Source organism: Aedes aegypti, chromosome 1 (assembly GCF_002204515.2).
Source record: "Aedes aegypti strain LVP_AGWG chromosome 1, AaegL5.0 Primary Assembly, whole genome shotgun sequence".
Taxonomy (NCBI): Eukaryota; Metazoa; Arthropoda; class Insecta; order Diptera; family Culicidae; genus Aedes; species Aedes aegypti.
The window spans coordinates 111748066-111773480 of NC_035107.1; the positions used below are offsets into that span (position 1 = coordinate 111748066).

The 25415-nt window shown below is 39.2% G+C and overlaps 1 protein-coding gene across 9 annotated transcripts in view; it reads right to left on the reverse strand.

Annotated features, from left to right (window-relative positions):
• Positions 1 to 1746: 1746 nt before the first annotated feature.
• Positions 1747 to 25415, reverse strand: part of LOC5570702 (lysophosphatidylcholine acyltransferase) — a 66919-nt gene continuing 43250 nt past the window's right edge. For 8 of the 9 annotated variants that reach the window (XM_021845320.1, XM_021845356.1, XM_021845334.1 and 5 more), the window contains 7 exons: positions 20139 to 20356; positions 12774 to 13041; positions 12441 to 12704; positions 12227 to 12380; positions 12058 to 12165; positions 2611 to 2746; positions 1747 to 2549 (listed from right to left, as the gene is read on the reverse strand). In XM_021845320.1, the coding sequence (XP_021701012.1) occupies positions 2461 to 2549; positions 2611 to 2746; positions 12058 to 12165; positions 12227 to 12380; positions 12441 to 12704; positions 12774 to 13041; positions 20139 to 20356 (1237 nt within the window). In that variant the 3' untranslated portion in view covers positions 1747 to 2460. Of the gene's footprint in view, positions 2550 to 2610; positions 2747 to 12057; positions 12166 to 12226; positions 12381 to 12440; positions 12705 to 12773; positions 13042 to 18213; positions 18420 to 20138; positions 20357 to 25415 lie in introns of all 9 variants that reach the window. The other variant, XM_021845360.1, reaches the window with a different exon arrangement.

A 25415-nucleotide genomic window follows, 5' to 3' on the forward strand; every position in this document is an offset into this window, starting at 1 on the left:
AACATTATCAAATATTCTCCGCTGATTCATCTGAACCCCGTGCATTACGAAATGTAATAGCACTCCGGATCCGGCCCGCTGTCACACCATCAATTTTCTTAACCGGAGCGTCTGTGTAAACTGGCGCTGAATACACAAAACACACTTTAACAGAAATTGCAAAATCCGAAGAAATAAACTAGTACAAACCTCCAGGCCGCTTTCTTATCATAGTATTTCCGAGTGAACATATGGTTGTTATTCACTCTGGCTGCTATCAGTCGTCTTACTTGGTCCGTGGACACTGCAAATTAAGCTGATTTTAGACGATTTTCTGTGAAATAAGATTTTGGTACTTACTTTTTTTGGCTTTCGTTCTCGTTTCTCCTTCCATTTCCTAAAATATTATCTGGATAGCAAAGATGAAAAATAACTTTGGTTTGCAGCACATAAACATATACACCGTTACCGTCTTCCCGCTCGATGCGAATAATTCGTGATCTGTCAAAAATAAGTCTCCTCAGAAGTAGACTTATTTTTGACAGATCGAAATCGGAGGGGAAATAATTTTCGAACTGTCAAATTTAAGTTTGATTTTAATTTAATTCCCCAAATGAGACAGACCCTTAGTATTTCATATTGCCTCACCCGTTATAGCTTACTCCGGTGTACCTTACAGCAGTACGAACAAATATTTAGAGAAAAAATGTCGATTAATCATTATCGATAATCGGCATTCTTGGATTGTAATCGATTACCAACTAATCGATTAATTGAGATTTTAAGACAACCCTAAATGCCGTGAAAAATGTACTGCGGGGTGGCCATCTGATTCACGGTGCTCCCCTGACCGTTATTATCAGAAAAAAAATCTCCATCAAATCTGTGCTCACCAGTCCCGAACGTCTACTACTGGAGCACTAGCTCAACTACAGGAACACGTGCACCAATAATGGCTTTAGCGATTTTATGCAAAAAAAAAAATAATTTTATCACTATTTTTATATTTTCCCATACAGTAAAGGTTGGAATGCTTCTGTTGACGCCAAAAGATCTCTGTTAAGGCTTTTCGTTATTATGCTATGATTTTTTATAGCTTATGTAATCCACTAATGGCAACGGCATCCAATAGGGCGATATTCAAAACTGAAAAGCCAATAGATGGCTCTTTTTCAGTGGTAGTAAAAACGAAATCCTGAAGCGAAGAAAGCACCACGGAAGATGAATTAAACACAAAAAGTTATGTATTCACTTTACACTTGATTTCTTATCACTACTTTTTTGATCCAGGTTCCTAATTGCAAGTAATTTACGTTTTTCATTATTTTCCGTACGTTTTGACAGTTCTCCGACTACCATTCTTCCGTGCGCTTGTGTTGAAAGTTTGAAAAATTTGAGAATCCAGCGTAGCGCGATCAGTGGGTGGAATACAAACAAAAATGTCGTCGCTCGGCGGCCAGTGAAAGAAACTGAATGTTCGAAAGGTTGTTGCCTGTACTTTTTACCGCTGGCGCCATCTGTTAGCGGTTATGAACGAAATAAACAGTCGTTACCCTATTATGAGAAATTTTCGAAAAATATTTTTTGTTTCATATATTTTTATCTTTCGTCCATAGACGCCAAAATGGTATTGTTTACCGTTTGGGTGATGGGACTAAAATCTCAGCGATTATCCGCTCGTTTTCCACAGGAAACTTTCAGATGCTAATCGACTTGTCTTCACTCGACTCGGATTTCGGATACTTTCATTGAAGCTATACACAGGCCTTTACTCATTCACATCTCCATCAAAAACATCTCATCTCTAACCAATTTATTCTGGAACATAAATACACGTCACATAAACCAGTCCAGTTCGCTATACTGAGTAGCTAGCAACTAACGCCTAAGCTGTGTATACTGCTTTGTATTAATTAGAGACATGGATTTTTCTTGTGTCAAAAGCTATTGAAAGACAGTTTACATTAGACACAAATCGATATTCCGAGTTACAAGTCACACCAAACAGCTTGTAGTATTTGATACAATATCATCATTCTGAAATACTTACACATCCGTTTTTTGATTCTGCGATTTATTCACCATGTACAATACATTTCGCGTACAATATCTTTACCTAAACGATCATGTATGGGAAGCTTTCAGTCATTTTGCCCTAAAGTGGTATTACGATGTTTTCACACCGAGAGTAACATAAGATCTAGCAAAAACTGGACTTGATGCCACTAATGTAGTAATGTCGTTTCCGCTCACATGGCGGCTACCATACGGTCTATTGTATTACGAACACAATAAATAATAAATAGCTTTTTCTATGAGGTTAAGTAGACTTCCGATGATCTCCAGGTTTCGTATCACTCAGAGTGCTTGCTGCTCCTGCTTCTGCTGGTTTTAAGGTTAGGTTAAATTAAAAATATAGATCTTATCAACGGGATGGTTCCAGCTATGTACTATCAACTATCGGACGCACGTTACGCGCGCTTAATTAAGCTTCATGTTGTTGGGGTCATTGTTTTTCTGGAGCTTCTTCTGGATTGCTGGGTATTTGTCCAGCACTTTGGAAAATTGATCTGGAATAAGAGTAAATTTTATTAGCAGAAAGAAGAGAGTTTAGCATTACGTCTAATTCACCATATGAAATTTCACCCAAATTTTCACTATCTGCTGTCATGAAGATAGTGGCTGCCTCCTGTGGACTGATCTTCACTAGGTACTTCAGTGTGTCGTAGAATGATTGTCGAGTGACCTTCCCGCGATCACCGTGAAGCTGAAATAAATATATAAATGAAAGATGCACTTTGTGATACCAATTTTCATTATATGTAACTACAGTCAACTATCCTAAACTCGAAATTTAATATCTCGACAGCGAATTTTAGAACCATAATAATCAAGGTTTCAACTAAGCGACCTTTAAAGGATAGAAATTTCTATCCGTAAAAATTTGACCACAATGGGATGTTTTTGGTACTGGTTAATGACGCAGATGAAAAATGCCACAACGAATTCTAATGACCAGTAGAAAACGGTAAATGGCAAATCGTACAAAAGAAATACGAACCAACCAAAAAAAGAAAAGGCAGTAAAGAAAAACTGGGATAGTTGAGACAGACAACTTGAACCGGAACGATATGCGGATGCTTGACACAACTGTAAATGTAGTTCGGCATTATAAGTGTAGCATACTTGATTTTATAAATCAATTTTCCGTGTGTCATCAAATGACAGCTCTGAAAATGTACTTCATATAACTTGTATATGCGTACCCACACACATGAGCATAGCCAACCATAAAAGGTGATCTGAAAATAGAGAGCCCAGTTCAGTCTGGTTTCAACTTACAAGGAGTAAAGTTCGTTTCAACTTCTCCCTAACTCCGAAAGATGCCCTATTCCTCAAACTCAACAACTGACGGCGAGGCTGGTGCGGAAACCACTGTAGTTCCAGATCATCGAGAAAACGATTAGGAATCCAGCGATTAGGTAAACCAACCGGAAAACGTACAGTCGTTTGATGCTGACAGAAAAGTGTTGGTCATCTGGATTCGGCAATTGTGAGGTAGAAGTTTCTTCTATAGTAAGTAGCGTGCGTCTACCTGTTATTTGAAGGAGAAATATAGCTGGACGCTCCAAAATTGTGTTCTTCAAACAAAAATTATACTAACCAGCATTAACTAACCTTTATCAAAGATTATGTGTAAAAGAAACAACATTCGATCATTTAGGTCTTAAATTCATTTTGGTATTGTAATATTGTGAACATTACGCAGCGTTACGTTTGAGGTGATTTGGCTCGGTGCAGCAGATAAAAGTAAGGACATCCGGAGTGTGTATTCCGTGGGTGGCACAAGACACGTATACGCAACACGTCGGCAAAGGTCAATAAACCACAAAACCACACAGGAATTTCATTGGTGAGTCAAAAAAAGTTTTATTTTTTCCTATAATTGCTTTGCGACAAATATTGTTCTTCATTTTACGATTTTCTGGCTGATTTTTGGCTTAATTTTACCCTTTTCAATCATTTACAATAACCTTTATTGAAAATCCTTTGTACACAATAGAATACCTAATTCAATTGTGTTTCAATCAATAGCCCTTACAATCCTGATAAATTATGGCGCAATCTGCCCTAGCAACCAACATTGAGCCTTACAGAAAAAATACGGCTTTACCAGAATGGGCTGAAAGGCTAGAATATTTGTTTTTGATAAACTCCGCTCAGGAGGAACACAAAAAGGCGTACTTGGCTACTTTAGGTGGCCCTGTAGTCTATTCGGAATCGAAACTTTTATACCCCAATACTGACTTGAACAACATTGCGTACAATGACATGATTTCTGAATTGAAAGCTCGATTCGATAGGGTTGCGCCGGATATTATTCAGCGCCTCAATTTTAATAACCGCATTCAGCAAAAAGACGAATCGGTAGAAGATTTTGTCCTGGCTGTCAAATTGCAAGTTGTGTTTTGTACTTTTTGCGATTATAAGTCTAAGGCTAATTCTAAGAATTAACACTACGGACTGCCTGTTCCAGTGGTAAAAGTCTACCTCACAGGTGACCCCTAAATCATGCGGCTTTAAGCTTACCGTGCCTAAGAATGAATGAATAGAGGGGTCTAAAAAAAAAACCTAACCGCAAACGGAGCCTGTGGAGTACCAGGGTGCCCTCTACAGTATTGTGCCCTTCCTGTGCTACCCGGAGCAATGGTGCAGGTGACCTTGTGTTTCTCCGAGATAATCGGCAGCCCTTCTTCAGTCTCAAACCTGAGGCTAAATGGTCGGCGTTAAGTCAGAGTGGACCAAGTGACATTTTTCATATTTTGAGAAAAATGGGCTTAAAGTCTAACCCTCTGTAATTTTTTAACTCGTTTAAATTTTGGTTCAATATTTCTACACATCTTTGTGTTACTTTCAAACAATATAATGCGAAGTGATAATCATAAAAAATTATAATCCAAACCTCTGATACAACGATTTTTTGATGGACTATGTGTACTTGGTTCACTCTCACTGAACCAAAGAACACCGTTCAGTGAGTTGGTTCACTCTGACTGAACAATTTCTTAGAAAATAACAATCATTCAATGTTTGCGTCGTCAAACTGGGTGCATATCTCTAAGATAAACAGATTATCAAGATCCTTCGACACCAGTATTGTACATTATTTAATAATCCATATAGTCAATACCGAAATAAGTGGCATTATGATAGCTTGTTTTGCAGAGTCAGGGCATCAAAGATCAGAAATATTCAAATATGCGTTCAGTCAGAGTGGACCAAGTGAAAATCTTGAGTACAGACCAAAATATACTAGTCCATTAAGCTGGTCCTAGGACATTCCATATATACACCATAGAACTACCATAAACTTCTATCGGACTCTGAAATTGACTCAATAAATGCAAGAATCAATCAGTTTATTGCTTTTCAACACTTGGTCCACTCTGTCTGGACAGAAATTGTTGTAATTTCTGACCACCCATCCAAATATGATAAATGGTCAAAAATCAAAATCAAATGCATCGAATTAGGTAATATTTATAAATTTCTATTGATGGATAGGTAGAAGAATCATTCGATGACGAAAAATCTGACAAATCTCTTGAAATATTTCTTCATTTCCTCGTATTTCTCAGCGCGCTGATCATTTTCGCTGTTATGGTAATAAGCACTTGGTCCACTCTGACTGCACACTTTTATCGATTTTTATTGATCATCCAAAGTAAATTTATTGCATATCTCTCGCAGATTACATCATTCATCAAATCTGATCAAAATGTAATGGAGGTAAGGTAATTTTGCATCTAATGAGAGAATAATCCAATTTTCCCAAGTTTTGTACTTGGTCCCCTCTGACTTAACGCCGACCAAATAAGGGTGGGATTATAAGGATGCTGTAATTTAGTTTGAATTTTCACCCTTATGGCCAAGCATGGGAAACATTCACTCGAATATTGCATTTCTATCGCTCACATCCACAAGCGGTCAAGAGCGAGATTGCCGTTTCTCCGACCAAGCTGAGTGTTTCAATTTCCAATGCGCTTTCTTCTTGTTCGCCGAGCGGCAAGTTAGACAAAAACGGCAACAGAATGATTCACTACCGACTCCTTGTGCCGAAGGCATCCGATTGCTGTAGCGAATGATTCTTTACATACCGATTCCGCACGAGTGGCATTCGTATTTGAGAGCTGAAGAGCGTTCACTGACTGGTAATACACAAGGCGAAATGTTTCAGTGAACGCAAAATCTGTACATTTCGCAGGAAGCTTTCAGTGATCGAATGGCGAACGCGTTCTTTCGTGTCTCCAATTTAAGAGAGGATAGGTGCTCTCTCCGCTCCGTATATCTTTTCATTTTCGGTTTATCTCAATCGTTTACGATTCGTCGGGATTGCGCTCACCCTAGTAGCGTTCGGCAGTCATTGAACATTCGGTGGCAGCAGATACTTTGCAGATATTTTATCGGTAGCGTTCGGGTGAGTGAGTGAATTTTCCCATGCTTGCTTATGGCTTCGCATTATGCGTTTTACACAGTGTATTCTGTTGGGGCAGCAGGGAAGAAAGTCCAGGGGCTTAACGGACCCCGCCCCCCAAGGACCTCTGCGAGTTGGGAAGTTGCCCAGGATGTGGTCAAGTTCGCAGTGGGCTCTGATGAACCTTCATAAAAACCAGAAAAATCCGAATGCAACTCTGTCACAGCGACCGGTGCCGCTTAAAGTACCAAAGCACCCTAGCCCAAACTAACAGGAGTGCCAACCGGCACATCAGGATTGATGCCAGTGAGATCCTGATTATGGCATATTGGTCACGATACAAACGGACAAGGCATGGAACTACGAGTAGGAGCGCTTCGAGCACATTGGGATCAACGCCAGTACGGCCCCAATTATGTATAAGGACTGTTCATTAAAGAAAGTGAACACCTGATTGTTAACATTTTGGTGTGAAAATTCGAAGGAAAAAATTCAAATTTTGTTTCAGAGTGTACTCAAGTGTTGATTTTGACAGCAGAAGAAAGTTGACATCGAACAGTTGTAAATTCCAAGCGATAGGTCGGTTTAACATGGCGACACGCAGATTTATTCTGCACAAATGGTGTTCAGAAAAACTGTCGTTCCGAGGTTTGGCTTAAATCGCGAAGTGTCCAAAATCCAATTTTTCAACACTGTATCGAAAACAGCTGCTTATGACGACGTGCAATACATCCGAACAGAAAAAATTGGAAAAAAAGTTTTTTTATGGCAAGCAATTTGCTCCTGCGGTATGAAAAGTTTTTCATACATTTTTCACAACGGGTTCAATCAACGGCGAAAATTACAGAACTGAATGCATTTAAAAACGTCTTCTGCCCATCTACCGAAAGTATAACAAGCCTCCATTGTTTTGGCCAGGGCTGGCATCGGTTCACTATGCTTCAGCTACTTTGGAGATGTTCAAGAAGGAAAAAGTCGAATTTGTTAAAACATGGCAAATTCTACCGAATTGCCCATAACTATGCCCCATTTGGAAATATTGGGCAATAATCAAACAACATCCTAAGAAAGATGGAAGATAAGCAAGTTCCATGGATTTTTTCAAGAAAATGTGGTAAGCAACACAAAGAAAAGTTACAAAGAAAGTTGTGCAGAATTCGATGGGAGGCATCAAGAGAAAAGTCAGATCATTATCCAGGAATGCTCAATAAATGTTCAAACTTATGTGAATTTGGTCGTGATTACTTTGATTTCCATATATTTCAAAACAACTCATGAATTTGTTCGAAAATAAACAGTTTGCTTTAAAAAATACGTGTCCATTTTCTTGAATGAACAGTCCTTACTGGCAGCGCACGACAAAGGCAGAGGCGCGGCCACCTTCGAAACCATGGATAGGACAAAGGTTGGCAAATCTTTTGTGCACAGTGAAGCAAAGAACAATTTTAACCCTGGACTAGAAATTGAAAGTTACTATACTTAGGGGCTTTCTAGGAATTTCATCATGAATTTATTCCAGTATTCGTCCAAATGTTCAGATATTGCTTCGAAAATTTCTAAAGGAGTTCATTTAGTTATTATTTCCAAAGGAATTTTTTCAAGATTTTTTTTTTGATCCTGAATTTTCCCAAGGAATTCTACAGAAATAGAATTTCTTCAAAGATTGATTCAGAAACCATCTGAATTCTTTCAAAAATTCTTTAAGAATGTTTTACTGGTACATCCTTTAAAGCTCCCGGCCAAAACGTCCTCTAAAATTTAATCAATAATTTCTCCAGAAAATTCTAGGCATTTTCTTTAAAATTGTCTATCAGGATTTATATTAGATTTCAACTAGGGATTTCTCTAAAAATACCTTCGGCAGTTGATCCAGAGATTCCTTCCAAGATTTTCTCAAATAAGTCTTAAGTAAAAAGAAAATCCTAAATTCTTCCAGGAATGTCTCTTTTTCTGAAAAAATAAATCCGTGAGGTATTTCCAATGAAAACCCTAGAGTACCCCTTGATAAAACTAGGATAAGTTTCAAAGTCACCCTTTTGCGGAAGTTAAAAAAAAATTCTAGATAATTTGCAGAGATAATAAAAAAAAATCAATTGAATCTCGGGACTATATTCCGCAGAATTTCTAAAGAAATTTCTCGAAAAACATTAGAAAAAATCTCTTTAAAAATTTGTGTAGGAATGATCTGAGGATTTACTGAAAAAAAAAATCTGTAGTATAAACTGGTGTAAGACTTTGAATAAACTTTAGAAGATTACATGGTTTTTTTGAGATACTTTTTAAGACATATTTGGTAAAACTGCAGGAGTCATACTTGGATGATATGCTGAATAAAATCCCTTGAAACAATTGATTTGATCAAAGAACCCCTCAAGAAATTTTGGATTTCTGGGAGGAATCGTGGATGGATTCTTGATGGAATCCACATGAACATTTGAAGAAATTATTGCAGGGTTTCTTGCTAAAAAAAAAACTCTTAATACTTCAGTCGTCGCGCTGTTGTATTTTGTACAACATTGATGAAAAAAGCTCGCTTTTCGCTCACAACAGCAGCGTGGTGGTCCTGACGGTGGCGAACCGCGCGACGATTGGAAGGTTAAGCTATTTTTTCTAAACACTCTGGAATAAACCTTTATGAATTTCCTAGGAAGAAATTTTGTAGAAGTTTTTTGAAAATCACCATGAATAACTACTTAAGAATTTGGTTTAAGGATTAGTAAAAATATTTGGAGAAAATTCTAGGATAATTTGAAAAACAAAGTTAAAATTAGGAAACTACTGAGAGTAGTAGCTTTGGAGTTTTCAAAGATTTTAGGAGCGAAATTTGGAGAAATCCTTCTAAGTATCCTTTGAAAAATCGCTGAAAGTGTTTATGTGGTAGAATTGGTAGAGAAATCTTTGCAAGAATTTCTCAAGAGAACCCTGTAGGAGAAAGTATTTCAAATAAAATTACTATGATAATTCCTGAAGCTTTTCCTCGGGGAATCTGAGACGAATTTCTTGAAGAGGCTCTTGAACCCATTATCTATCTATCTACATAAATGAAAATGGAATGGTGTTTGTATGTCACGAAATGGCTTACGAACGGGTCAACGAATTTGAATGATTCCTTCTCCGTTTTTTTCGTCAAGGGTTCCGACGTGTTTGTGTGTATAAAAATTCCAGGACATCGAGAAAGTTGAAAAAATGAGAGTGAACGGAAATGTCATTTTGTATGGGACGAATCATAGCGTTTTTCAACAGCCTACTTGATGGCAAGGCGAAGTTTGCCGGGACCACTAGTATTCTCTAAATGTTTATTTGGAGCCAAAGCAAGCAGAATAAGGAAAAAAATATTTTAGAGACCATTTTGGCTAAAAAAAATAAAAATATAAACTTTTTAGAAACTTGCATTGAACTAGAGACCAAGTCTCTGTAAACAAACCAACTACCTGTCGTTTGTATCATTCATTTATTCAAGTTTTATTATCACTCATATTGAAAAATATGAATGTCTTTTATATTTATATCCTTTGTATGCCAATTTTATTAAATAAATTTGACAAAAATAGGTAAAATAGTTTGCCTTTACATCACTGGTTGTTCTAATTTACTCATATATTTTTAGGTAACAAATAGATGAACAGCAAACATTCTGTGAATTTGTGTAATTTTTTTTTCTTTGCACTGAAGCTTGTTTTATGTTAAATCGTGGGTAGGACAGTCCTTTGACTGTCCTACCCAGGTGTTTTTGTGCGTAGTACATGTCCTACCTGTCCTACCCACTTCCCGCGCCACTGAGTAACGGTATATGTACTGGATAATATGCTTTGAGGCTGACAGCGGCGACATTCTACTCCCTTAGTAGGGTCGGGTGACACTGGCCCGAAACGGCGCGGTACCATGGCGCCCCGAGAGAAGTCGCCCGAGTTGTTGCGATCGCCGTATGCGGCAGATGAAGGAGAAGACGTGGCGAGGGTGGCGAACGAAGAGCTGGCAGAATTCGTGAAATCATTCCCGACAAATAAGGCACCGGAACCCGATGGTATCCCGAATATTGCCTTAAAAGCGGCTGTGAATGCGGATCAGGACATGTTCAGAACCGCGATGCAATGCTGCATTGATCAAGGAATCTTCCCAAATGTATGGAAGTGACAGAAATTGGTGCTACTACCAAAGCCGGGGAAACCAACAGGTGACCCGTCGGCGCATAGATCTATCTGTCTACTAGATACTACGGGCAAGTTACTGGAGAGCTTGATTTTCAACAGGCTAGTACCGTATACGGAGAGTGCGGACGGCCTGTCCAACAACCAGTTTGGATTCAGGAAAGGTAAATCTACTCTGGACGCTATCCAGTCGGTCGTTCAGACAGCTGAGGTGGCAATCGAGCATAAAAAGAGCGGCATCCGTTACTGCGCGCTTGTCACTCTGGATGTGAAGAATGCGTTCAACAGCGCAAGCTGGGAAGCAATAGCACACGCATTTCACCGCCTCAAGGTACCGGTGCAGTTGTGTAGGATTCTACTGTATGACACAGAGGAGGGGCAGAAAAGCGTTCGAATTACCGCGGGAGTACCTCATGGTTCAATCCTGGGCCCGATGTTATGGAATGCGATGCACGATGGCTTACTGAGGCTGCCCCTTCCGACGGGTGTTAAGATTGTTGGCTTCGCCAACGACATCACCCTAGTGGTCTATGGCGAATCGAAGGGAAAGTAGGGTTGATAGCAGCGCACTCTATCTCCATAGTTTAGGAATGGATGAGGTGATCCAGATCCATCCAGATCCGGCCAAGATTAAGCCGATGATCAAGCTGCAGACGCATTTGAAGTACGCTCTTTGCTGTAGACCATTACCTATCATGGGAAGCTCGCCCAGAACATGCGCTAGCTATGATACCCGTTCGACAATTTCCTCAAATCTAAGACGAAGTTTCAGTGGACTTGGAGTGCCGGAAAGCGTTCGAACTATTCAAAAGAGTACTGTCATCGCGCACTGCGGTCCGAAGCAATGAATGTCGTTAAGCACGCTTATAGTGCACTCACTAAAGCTGAGAAAACATACGGCTAGTTTGGAGGACTGTAAAGGTTAAGCTTTATTCGCCGTCAAGAAAGTGCATAAAATGCGATAGTAAATCGATCAGCTGCTCAGTATCTTTGGTATCAAGAAGGGAATAACGGAAGCTCAAGATACGATTGGTGCGACGAGGAGTGTCAAGATGTTTTGGAAGAAAATAATGAAGCCTAGGTCGAAACGATGGAACGAAACTACAAACCCGGTTTCGTGATGCAAACCGAAATGTGCAGGAATAGGGACAAGAGCAACTCGACGGACGAACACGAGGTGATCGAAAGGTGGAAGCAGCACTAAATGATGCAGATAATACAGGCACAGAGAGTCAGGAAAGTGGAGGCCAATACTGCGTTTATATAAATTGAATTTAACCGGCATGATATTTGCTATTCATTCCCTTGTCAAAGATTACTTGATGTCTTATTTCATAAATGACATCTAAAAATTCGTCTAAAACGAGATCACATATTCTATGCTAATCGTGATCAACTTCTAAATTCTTCATTCAACACGGCGACAGATCAATCGGAAAAAAGGAGAACACTTACCTGGAACAATACTCGAACGTAGTTCATTTTTGGCGAATATAACGTAATTAGGAACAGGGATAGCAACAGGTATTCTCTAACGTCGATCACATCCAAACCGCGTTCAGGCTGAAATATAAATTAATTGGTTTTATCACACTTAAACCAACAAATTTGTTGACGGACAAACCTTAACAAATATTCGGAAGAGTTTCTTTGTTGACTCGCTATTGGCCGGGATGTTTAATCGCTTGGAAAACTCCTCTATCGTCAGATAGCTGTTCTCATCTGTAAATCGGGGTCCCTCCGCTACCAATTGTTCCTCCACGTTGAGTTTGTTAAGTCTGGAATGGGTTTATCAGAATATAATTCTGTTCTAATAATTTGATGATCGACGAACTCACCCGAGCTCTTTTCGCAGCTTTTCGATATCAGCAATAAACTGAGGATATGGCATGTTGATATTTTTGACGAACGACATCAGCTTGCAGTCATCGAATGTGTAATCGGAAATGGGAATACCCAACTCGCGGGCCATAAGATTACGCACGTTCCGTGCGTACAGTTTGGGGTCCTTCTTTTCCTCTTCACTTGGGTGATATACGGGCAGAAATTCAATTTCACAGTACGTGTGGAACTGTGTTAGGGTCCGCCACAACAGTTGAAATCTATGTAGTTAGATGAAAGTCCAGTTATAAATGCGTATTTGAAATTATTGCAATAAGAGGGAAACTCACGCATCCGGTCCCTCCCAGGTCCAAGTGACGGTGTCAACCTTGTTCGGGTACCGCACCAGAACCGGCTGGATTGGAACGCCCGGATAGAATGCACCGGGCTTGAACTGAATCAACGACGTCCGATTAGTGCAGGTTCCCTCCGGGAAGATCAGAATCTGAGGCCAGTCTTCTTTGGAGTTGGCACGTTCGATAATCTCCTTGATGGTGGTTTGCCGCGAGTTGGGATCTTCGCGGCACACGTAAATGGGCTGGGCATAGTCAATGAGCTCTGGGAAGTTTTGATGCGGGAGGTTTTCAAGGGATTGAAAAAATAGAAGATATATATCAGAGGGTTGTTGGTGTAAATCATATAAAATCTAAAAAAATATACAGAATCTAGCGGGCAATTTAAGCAATATTTTGAATGAGTGTTCTTAAAGTGTTTGAATTTTGGCAATAACATAAACACAAATTATAATGTATTTGCTTTCTTTCTATGGTCGCTATTTTTCTTTTGTTCTTTTGAATTGTTCTCGCTAGTTATTATAAATATTGATATTTTATTTTGAAAAGGCAATGTTTTTCGCAATATTAACAACTTCAAAATGTTTCTATGTTTGAATTTCAATGAGGTGTTCTGGTTTCATGAAGACAAGGATAACAATGCTTGTAAGTTATAACCAAGTTTTTGTTTATTCCTTTGAAATAGTGATATAAATTTTGTATGTATTTATTAAGCGTATTGGGTTAATATTTGGCAACAACATGGGTCATAATTAAGTGGTTTTCATTTAGTATAACATGTTCAGATATAACAGGCCGGAACGCTCTGTATGCGATCTCGAAGGACCGGCCAGAATTTATTATTGATTTCTAGACTGTACCATTCAAAATTACATATAATCTACAAAAGATTACCATTGGAAGCAAGTTGGGATGGTTTTTGAAACCAATGACTGTTTTAGGTCTAATTTCGAACCAGAGCTGCCAGATGAGTTGATAGAAAAACTGTATCCACCCGGTTTAACAATCTGTGTCCCATACAAAAAAAACTGTCCATACACACATTTTTGATCGAAAATCTGAGTTCCATACACATTGAATCTGTGTCAGCAAAAATAAATATCTGTGTAATACATAAAAATCTGTATATTTGGCAGCTCTGTTTCGAAGCCTAGTTTTCGGTTTCAAAAGATCAATTTCTTTTGTTTGAGAATATCGATTTTGCGACAACTCAAATATCACCGGTTCAGCAAATTAAAACTATCAGATTACTTTCAGGAATTACATCACACGCTGATCATGTGTAGATGTACCTGTACGCCAGATTCTGATCAGAATATCATCAGGACCCTTATCAGAATCTCCTCTATATCTCTCATTGGAATCCTCTCCTGATTTTCATCAGAATGCTTTTCTGATTCTCATCTGAATCTTCTAGGAATTATCATCAAAATAATCTTAGAAATATCATCAATTTTTTACAGGATTCTCATCAGAATATTCTTATGATTCGCATGAGAATCCTCTGAGGATTCTGATCAAAAGTCTGATTTTGAAACCCATCGAAATTCTTCCAAAATTTTCATCAGAATCCTCTCCGGATTCTCATCGGAATCCCATCCTAATTCCAAAATCCTGTCCTGATTCTCATTTGAATTTTCTAAGAATTCACTTGATTCTCATTAAAAGCCTATCAGTTTTCTCAGCATGATCCTTTTATGATTCTCTTAAAAATTATCTAAGGATTCTGTTCGGAACCCTCTTAGTATTTTATTCAGAATCATCTTATGATTTTCATCAGAAAGCTCTTAATATTCTCATCACTAAAGCTAATCAGAAAACTTTCAATCTTCTCATGATTCTCACCAGAATCGTCTCAAGATTCTCATCAAAATGCATTCAAGATTTTAAGGCCGCACGGGACGTCATCATAATCACCCTATCCATTTCAAGAAGCAAATCCCAAGAAGCACTCCATATATCGAGGCGAAAAAGTATCACTATGATTCTATATATGTAGTGCACAACCCGATAAATTTTCAGCTTCATCGGTTCACTAAAACTCGAGATTTGCTTCCACAAAGTTTTGATGATTATTGTTAGAGTGAGACGAAACATAGGGAAAATAACACGGTCTCCCGTGTCCCCTTAATCTCTATCAGGTTATAGGCCCAGTATAGCTGTTGCAAATGTTAACCTAGCAATCAGCCAAACAACCAGCCGAAAAGTGATTTTTTTTCACAAGAAGTCTTCAAGCAGTTCTGAAATATGTCCGTGAGAAGAACGGGAGACAGATTATTACCAATTCAAGACGGTGTTCCGGTTGGAAATGGAGAACGAACAAGCGATCCAGCTCAAATCATCGGTTCCGGCGGCCAAAGGGAAGAAGCCACTGGGGGAACCCAAGAGCATGTGGTTTGCTGATTCCGTTCAGTAGCCTGGAAAAAGCTGAAAGGTCAAGAGGACTACGCAGCGTGGGCGTTCAGAATGCGGATGGTGATGAACAAGGTGGGAACTTGGCGTGCCGTAAATTCACCGGACGATGTACAGATCAGCGAGGATCGCGCTTTGGCGACAATTTGCCTCAGTATCGAGAGGTACAATTACAGTTTGGTCCAGAGTGCACAAACGGACAAAAAAGCTTGGCACAGTCTCAATCAATCAATCGGATTTTGATTGGAACCCTCCTAATATAACCCCAGAATTCTCTTATGATTTTCATCAGAATCTTCTCAATGTTCTCATCACAATCCTTTCAGGATTATCATTATAATATTTTCCGATTCTCTCCATTAGAATCCTTTCAGGATGCTTATCAGAAAACTTTCAAGATTCTTATCAAACTTTTCATCTAAATCATCTCATTTTTCTCGTCAGAATCACCTCAAGATTCTCATCAAAATCCATTCAAGATATTATTCAGAATCTTCTCAGGATTCTCGACAGGATATTCATCAGATTCTTATCAGAATATCCTCAGGATTCTAATCGGTAATCAACATTCTAGAGTCCTCTGAGGATTGTCATCAGCATCTTCTAAGGTTCTCATAAAAATCCTTCCTGGATTCTCATCGAAATCCTCTCATGATTCTAATCGAAATCCTCTCCCGATTCTCACCAGAATCCTCTAGGAATTATCATCCGCATATTTTTAAGATTCTCATCTGAATCCTTTATGAATGATCATCAGAACACCCTCAAGATTCTCAATAGACTCCTCTTAGGATTTCGATCAAAAGCCTCACAAGATTCTCATCAGAATCCTCTCAGAATGTTCAAAATAATCCTTTCAGGATTTTGATCGGAAGCCTTTCAAAGTTTTTAAAAGATTCTTCTGAGGATTTTCATCAAAATCCTCTCATCAGAATCCTTTCTGGATTCTCATCAGAATACTTTCTGGATGCCTCTCTGGATTTGCAGCAGAATGCTCTCTGGATTCTCATCAGAATGGTTCCTCTTTGGATTTTCATCTGAATCCTCTCTAGATTTTCATCAGAATCCTCTGTTCCACTCCATTCTTGATTCACATCAGAATCCTTTCTGGATTCTCATCAGATTCATCTCTTAATTCTCATCAGAATGCTCTCTGAATCTGAACCCTGTCATAGTTAGCATCAAAATCGTCACAGGATTTTCATCAGAATACTTACAAAATTCTCATTAAAGTTCTTTTAGAAATCTCATCATAATAATCTCAGAATGCTCATAGGAATACGCTCAGCATTGTCATCAAAATCTTATAGAGATTCTCATTATAATACTTTCATGATTGCCATTAGTATTCTTTTAGGAATCTTCTAGAGATTATCATCAAAATAGTCTTAGTATTATGATCGTATTTTCATCAGAACCTAGAAACCTTATTCAAAATTTCATCAAATTCTTCAAATGATTCTCATCAGAGTCATCTCAAGATTCTCATCAAAACCCATTCAAGATATTAATCAGAATCTTCTCAGAATTGTCAACAGAATACTCATCAAGATTCTCATCAAAATACCCTAAGGATTCTAATCCGTATGAAATCAACATTTTAGAATCCTCTGAGAATTGTCATCAGCATCCTCTAAGGTTCTCATCGAAACCCTTCCTGAGTTCTCACTAAAATCCTCTCCGGATTCTCATTTGAATCGTCTCCTGATTCTCATCAGAATGGTTTCCTGAGTCTCATCTGAATCTTCTAGGAATTACTATCAAAATGTTCTTTAGATTCTCATCTGAATCCTGTCAATGATCATCAGAATACTCTCAAGATTCTCATCAGAATCCTCTCAGCATTCTCATCAGAATCTTCTCATGGTTCTCATAGAAATTCTTGCATGATTCTGATCGGAAGCCTTTGAAGGTTTTCACTAGAATCCTCTTAGTGTTTTCATTACAATCCTGTCTGGATTCTCATCAGTACGCATTCTGGATTCCTTTCTGGGTTTTCAGCAGAATCCTCTCTGGATTCTCATCAACATGCTCTCCAATTCTGAATCCTCTCAAAGTTCACATCAGAATTGTCACACGATTCTCATCAGAATCCTTTCTTAATTCTCATCAGAATGCTCTCTAAATTCAAATCTTCTCAGAATTAACATCAGAATCGTCACAGGATTCTCATCAGGAGACTTACAAAATTCTCATTAGTAACCTTATAGATGTTCATCAGAATACTCTCAGTAATGTCAACAAATTTCTACTTATAATTCTCAGCATAATTCTTTCAAGATTATTATAAGAATCCTTCCAGGATGCTAGTCAGAAACTTCTCAGGACATTGATCAGAAATCTCTTCTGAATTTAGTCAAGATTCTGATAGCGATACTCATCAAAATCCTTTCAGATATCTCATCAATATCCTAGCAGAATTTTACTAGCAACTTGAATTCATTTGTCATATTATAACCTAGGTGATTCAATCTAGGGTGATCCCAATTCGTCATAAAAGTTTTGTTCAAATTTACATTACCCCAGCTCCCTCTCGAAGTTTTACGTATTAAACCCAAGGATTCTTATAGAGCTTCATTGATTCTCAACGAACTCGAAACCCATCGAGTTAGATGAATACTCTGCAATAGTTATTAAAATATTATTTTATGCTCATTGGATGCATCGAATAGTAAGCTAAATGTTTCAATAGTTGAACTATTGATAAACAAACAAATTATTATTGATAAAAAAAAATAAAATTTAAACTAATTCCGAAAAAAAATATTGTTTTTCGCAAAATATGGTTTGCGCGCTTTCCATATAAACCTTATTTTATTAGAGAAATAGTCGATCAATAATATTGTGGCAAAGAAAGGACTAATGGATAGTCTCTGACCCAGTCAACTACCTAGCAAAACGGATTTGTTTTACCTGCAAAAGCCCTTCGATTAACACAAATCTAGCAGTTTTTCTACATGCTCTGGCCTACAAAAGGGGTTAACATAGTACTGCCACCCCTTACTGCTCATACACAGACACTTACTTCCCAGGTTGGCGTCCGCATCTCTCACGAGCGGGCTCGTCATGCCGGTCAGAAAGATGATGACGGCGTCCAGGAAAGAGCTATGCGGCGATACCACTAGGACCGGAGCTTCCGCCCGCCTAGCCTTGCGGCCCCGTATTCCGATGCCGAGACCCGCAAACGAGTACATTGCAATCGCACACTGGCTCAGGAGTCGTTTCATGTGTCTGTGTACGTGGGTTGTCCAGTAGTCCAGATGTCCAGTGGTCCAGGATGAAGAAGGTATGTGATGGGTTTGAATTTCAATTATTTTTACATTTTTTGTTTCGTCCGTTTGATCATGATGCATGATTTGAAATCGAGGTTAATTTCGGTATCGGTGTGGTGGAAAATTAGAAAGATAAAAAAGAATAATGAGAGAAAAAATGGTTGAATACAGACGGATGGATAACAGCAGTATTGATTGAGGAAAAAGGAGAATTTGGTCGCAGAAATAAAAGCATTCCAAAAAGGATACTTGGTAGATAGCTGGTTTGAAGCAGAGACTTTTATGTACAGGTAAGGGTTTCTTCAATAAATAGAACTTTAAATGAAGTTAAGATGACAATATCAACGGCACGGGAAAGCAATGCAACAGAATGGGAACTATACTAAAGGAGAAACAATAAATGCATATCTTAAATCAAATCAAATGCATCAAATGTTTGCCAATTGTACGAAGCCTATAGATTACGAGCAAATTCTTTTCGTAATCAACTATACTGGTGAAGATGTGAACGGTATACTCAAAGAAAGTAAGAGAAGTAACAAAGCGAAACTGAAAGAAATCACAGTGACAAAAAGAATGTTAGTGTATGTAATGTAATTCCAATGGGGCAATGGGATTTGTCTGTCGTACTGAGGAATTTTCTCTGACATTGAAGGGAATGTTCCGTCGTCCCTGCACGCATACCTGGAACCACTTCACTATCGAACTTGAATGAACCTAATTCTTTCGCAGGGTTTTAGTTTATTATTTAAGCTGTCATAAAATCAATAATTGAAATCATGGAAGGATATCTACTAGACTGATGCAAATTTTAGAGTTAAACGGTGTCAATTATGATGAAAATTATTCTCCCAAAATTTGTGTGCAAGAAATTTGGTTGTGCACACGCTATTTGAAGTTTATATGAACATTATTATAAAAAACGCAAACCTTTTGTAATCAGTCCTTTAACTGCTCGCCATAACAATCTATAAAAAAGTGAACAAACCCTACTCATGTGAAATCTTCCCAGCTACAACTTTGCCCAAGACCACTATGTCAACTACATTCACTGATAGAATACATTGAAACAATGGTTTTGTGAAACGTGCTCAAAGCAACTTAAACCCTGTGAAGAAAAATTCTAGGCTATATAAGTTCGATGCTTCCAGGTATGCGTAAATCCGGGATTGTAAGTATAGTTACGCAACCCTTACAGTTCTGCTACTTGCTCCTGCTTCGAGAATAAGTGAAATTCATAAGTGTCCGTTTTTTGTTTTAGTCATTTAGTAAAAAACCCTTGTCGCAGTTAGTGTAAGTACAGTACATGCAACGAAATTCGTCAACGTTATTTGTATTCAAAGTCAGTCACCATTGAGTCCGTACAGAAGTAGTATCAACATAAATGAACGCAAATAAAAATTATACCACGAAAATTAGTAACTCTAACGACCGTTTATAATTTGTTTTATGTACAGGTATAGATCATCATCTATCGTGTGATTTGAAATCGCAGGGTCAAAATATGTACAATCTATTTGTGCAACCGTAACGATCAACATCTCCGAGTTACGATTTGGCACTATTACACAGTCCATTTCACTTCCGAACAACCTGAAATTGCCCACGCGATATCTGTATATTTTTCCATCTGACTCCCCATCTGTATAGATTTTTGTTGTACTAGTTGGTAACCTACTTCCGAAAAACGGGAGCGACGCGGTTTCGTACTTGGCCACTACCGCCGACGGTCCAAACAGGACCACACAGATCGAGTCGTAGAAGGCGGTGTGCGGGGCCACACAGATCACCGGGGCCTCCTTCGGTGATGCCCGTTCGCCCTTCATCCGGATCAGGTTGAACGAACCGAACAGGAATAATGCTCGCATCACTACTGCCACATAACAACGAAGCTGTCTAGAATGGGATGGCGAAAGCGAGGGAAATATAGCGATAACAGTGTGTCAATGTTTGGGAATTGCTGACAGGTGTAGTCTGATCTTAAGGAGCATAGAGTTTAATGATATGGAACCGGTGGACCTAAAACTAAAGGGTTTAGATAAAACTGGACTACTCAAATACATCATTACAATTTGTATACGTTTGCTATGTAATTGTGTTTGCTGTCCCTATTCTAAAAGATCGAGCAGAGGTTTTGATTTAGGTTATCATTTTCAAAAACAATAAAAATTCAAGTACATGCTGAATTTGCTGAAGTCATGAATTGTTTTTCACATAACTACAATTATCAATTTCACTTCGTTGATTTTCTCTTTAATTTTTAACTTGTCCAGATGACGCATCGTAGAATGTTACGAAAATTGATTGAACTTCGTGTACTAATTCAAAGAGAAAATATACGAAGAGGAATCGATCATCGCAGATACACGCCTGTATTGTACTAAACGCGAGGTTTGATAAACGGTGCATGTGCAATTAGAAAAATTGTAATCTTAAATCTAATATTTCAGTAATTTTCAATAAAATGATCTATTATACTAACCTAACGAACCATTGTATCTTCAAAATAAACTAATTCCCCATTTATAGACTATTTAACTTTTTATGTGACTCGGCCAACAACGCTTCATGGTGGTTTGAAGAAACCTACCCGGCTGCGACCATCATTCCTCTGAAACGTGGCATTTCTTCATGAACACCTAACATAGCAGGTGGATTACAATGGTACATTTTTCGGATCGTAACTACATAGAACATTAGAAACATCTTAATCAGAAATTGTCTAGACAAAATTACAATTTGAATTTGAAGTTTTGTCGCAAGTATACACTAGATTACTGTGTCATTGTGTGTGTGCTTAATCTACGTTTTTCCGCAATGTTTCATCTCATTAGTGGCAAACAATATCTGAACACGGTTTCCCGGCGAAGCTGATCAGACTGTTCCTAACAAACACCCAAACACATTTATTCAAAAGACATTTACTTGAGTGATATTTACACGAACGTTATTTACCCGTCATTTACACTTTTCATGTCATATAGCTAGATCATCTTCGATTTAGAGTAAATTTCACACATGTTTACGGTAATGATAGAACAAGTCAGGCCTGTTCTAGAATAAGGGCGTAATTAACATGATCGATTTATCTTCATCGATCCTCTCTTCGGCGAATAAGGATGACAATATGCAAGATTCTTAGCACTTTTTCACTTCAGGTGGAAATAGGGGTAGTCGGGGCGGTTTGGCCAATGGGGTGGAATGAGCACCCCTTGAAAACTGCATAAATTCTTGAAATTTCGTCTGAAATAACATGTAACCCCAAAGCTTATGAGAAAATGAAGCAATAGGCATGTTATAATTAAGTGTTCAAAACTAAAAGAAAAATAAATAAATGATGTTCGAAAAAACTGTCCCTATTGCCCCGAATGGCTCTTTTAAATTTCATCATTTCAGAATGATTATGTTTGACTGTTAGAATGTTCTTAAAAATATATATCTTCTTGCACGGAGTATTTATAAATACTAATAACTTTCAAGTATAGTAACAACATAATTGAATTTTTAGAATATATGAGATTCTTTTGCAATCAAAAATGGGGTGCTTATATCACCCCATCAGTAAAAAATCGACTCGAAAAATGACAAATTTTGAAAAATCAATCATTCATCCGTGAACTTTATAAGACAAAGGAAATCATGCGGATCTATTGTATTCATCTAAAAATTGTTGAAAATCATGCAAATATTCGAAAAATTCATAATATTTTCAACACTTTTATCGACTTTTCCTAAAGGTGGCCAAACTGCCCCACTTTCCCCAACCAACAAATTTGCATCTTGTCACCTTTAATCACTTACATTCTAGCACACACGAAATGTTGTATCACGTCAACTAAACCTAAGGTAGCAGCCCCATCAACGTCATGTAGGTAACGCGACCCCGGTATAGGAGCATACCGAATTTATTAACCACCACAAAAAAATGGAGAAAAAAGAAGAGACGAACGTTATTTTCGGCAACCGACCTAGCAACGAAATAAGGGCTATGATTGAAAACTTTGTACCTGGAATGCTTCACCTTAAATGAACCTGGACAGGTGAACTTTTTGGCTCGTGGATTGCGAAAAGTTGACGTTTGCGTGGCCGTAATTCATGAAGTTCTTCAACTACAGCCTGATCAACGTATATGCACCGGTAGGGCTAATCCTCTGCTGCCAACTCTTGGTCGGCGCGCCATAGGCTCTGCGATTCTAACATAATGTGAGTGACAGCCGTAGTTACTGTATTCCAGCACTCGGCATCCGCACACATTCTCTCTATTATATTGTCGGGAAACGTGTCCCCTCCGCATGTAGCAAGCATACGACCTCTCACAACAATGAAACGGGGGCAATCGAACACGACATGCTCCGCTGTTTCCTCCACACCAGTACAATTGGGGCACCCTGGAGATTCTGAGTGCCCGATCCTATGTAGGTACTGCCTATAGCAACCATGGGGAAGTGAGCTTGCAACTGCGTCAGGTGCAAGCTCACTTCCCCATGGTCTCTTTCATACCAATCTGACACATTTGGTATGAGCCGATGAGTCAATCTACCCTTGGTGGAGTTATCCCATTTCTGCTGCCAACTTCTGGGCGTTGCCTCTTTACACGTGTCGCGGACTCCTCTGGTACCTCTTTGGTTAAATCATTGAACATCTTCCTTGATGATAGCCCAATGGGCGTCATCCCGGCATCTTTAGATACCGTTCGGTATGCGCTTGCTACTCTTAAGCACATGATCCTGTACGTACTTTCCAACCGCTTTAGGTTTTTGTTCGTTCTAAGCGCTTTTGACCAAATTGGTCCTCCAAACCTTAGTATGGATAACGCCACGCTTGCCAGGAGCTTACATGTGCTGAAAATTACAGCAGAGCTGTTAGACATCATCCTCGAAAGCGACGCTATAGCCGTAGATGCCCTTTTACAGGCATATTCTATGCGGCTAGCGAAGCTGAGCTAGTTATCGATCATTAACCCAAGTTGCCTAAGGAATCGCTTGGACTCTATGGTGCAATCACCTGCCGAGATAAGCGCCCGTTAATCGGAATTGCGGTTATTGACCACTACCACCTCAGTCTTGTGACGTACCTGTCCTAGTTTCCTAGACTTCATCCATTCCTCAACTATGGAAATGGAGTGCGCTGCTGTCAACTCTACTTCTTCATCGATTCACTAAAGACCGCTAGGATGATATCATCGGCGAAGCCAACAATCTTAGCAACCGTCGGAAGGGCCAGACTCAGTAAGTCATCGTACATCGCATCCCATAAGGGGCGATCCATTAATTATGTAAGGGTTTATGGGGGGAGGGGGGGGGGGGTTCTGAGATATCTTACGCGGCATACAATTTATTTTTAATTTTCATATAAAAATCTTACCATGGGGGGAGGGGGGGTTGAGAAACCCCGAAAATTGTCTTACGTAATTAATGGATTGCCCCTAACAGCGGGCCCACGATTAAACCTTGAGGTACTCCCGCGGTAATTCGAACGCTTTTCTGCCCCTCCTCTGTGTCATACAGTAGAATCCTACCATCAAAATAGCTTTCTAGAAGCTTACACAACTGCTCCGGTACCTTGAGGCGGTGAAGTGCGTGGGCTATCACTTCCTAGCTTGCGCTGTTGGACACATTCTTCACATCCAGAGTGACAACCATGCAGTAACGAATGCCGCTCCGCTCCTTTTATGCTCGAGGTGGGTTCATCTGTCTGAACGACCGTCAGGATAGCGTCCAGAGAAGATTTACCTTTCCTGAATACAAACTGGTTGTTGGACAGGCCGTCCACACCTTCCGTATACGGTAATAGCTTGTTGAGGATCAACCACTCTAATAACTTGCCCGTCGTATCTAGTAGACAGTTAGGTCTATACGCCGAAGAGTCACCTGGTGGATTCTCCGCCTTTGGTAGTAGCACCAATTTCTGTCGCTTCCATACATCCGGAAGATCCGGGCATTCACTGCCGCTTTTAAGGCAACATTTGGGATACCATCGAGGCCCGGTGGCTTGTTTGACGCGAATGATTTCACGATTTCTGCCAGCTCTTCGTTCGTTACCTTCGCTACTTCTTCTCCTTCATCTCCCGCATACGCCGCTGGGGGCCATGGGCTTGTGGAATGATGCGGGAAGAGTATATCGATTATCGATCGCAGCAACTCGGGCGACTTCTCTTGGAGCGCTATGACACCTTTGATCTCAGTCTGAGAAATAGAAGACAGCTCACTGACAGTTGACATATTTGCTAGTCTTCTTTGATCTCTTTCATTTATTTCTGGGTTATGCACAACGGTCAGATGAACTTATTTTGGTCAAAATTATATTCACTGCTTGTTGTCCATTATGAAAAAGGGTAATACTATAAAATAATCAATAGCAGTTTGCCAACACACATCTATATACAGTTCAACATCCATGAGTCGAAGTTCTATGACTCGATATCGACTCATGGAACCATACTAAACACGAAATTTCATGGTTACTATGATGATCCCTCGAAACAGCTTTCCAAAGGATTCCTGTTCCATGACTCAATATTTCCATGAGTCGACGGTCCCTTCAATATCGACTCATGGAGGTTTGACTGTATAGTAATTCAATTTTTTGAAATGGAAAATCATCGAGAAACACCTAGAAATTTAAATTATGTGTATTTAAATTTTGACGGTTTTTCACTTTCAGTCCACGGGGCGGTGAGCACAGCAGCGCAAGAAGTGATAGGTACTGCTTGACAAAGACCAAGGAATGGTTGGTCCGACGAAGAGTGCCGGAGTATGACGGACGAGAAGCACGTGGCCAGTAGTCGGTTTTTGGTGTCTGGTATCCGTCAGAGTAGAGAGCGGTACAAGGAAGCAAGGGCAGCCGAAAAACGGATCCATTGCAGAAAGAAAAAGGAGCATGAAGAGGCAGTAATGTCCCAGGCGCAATAAGCTATGGAACAAAACGACATGCGACGATTTTACGAATCTGTCAA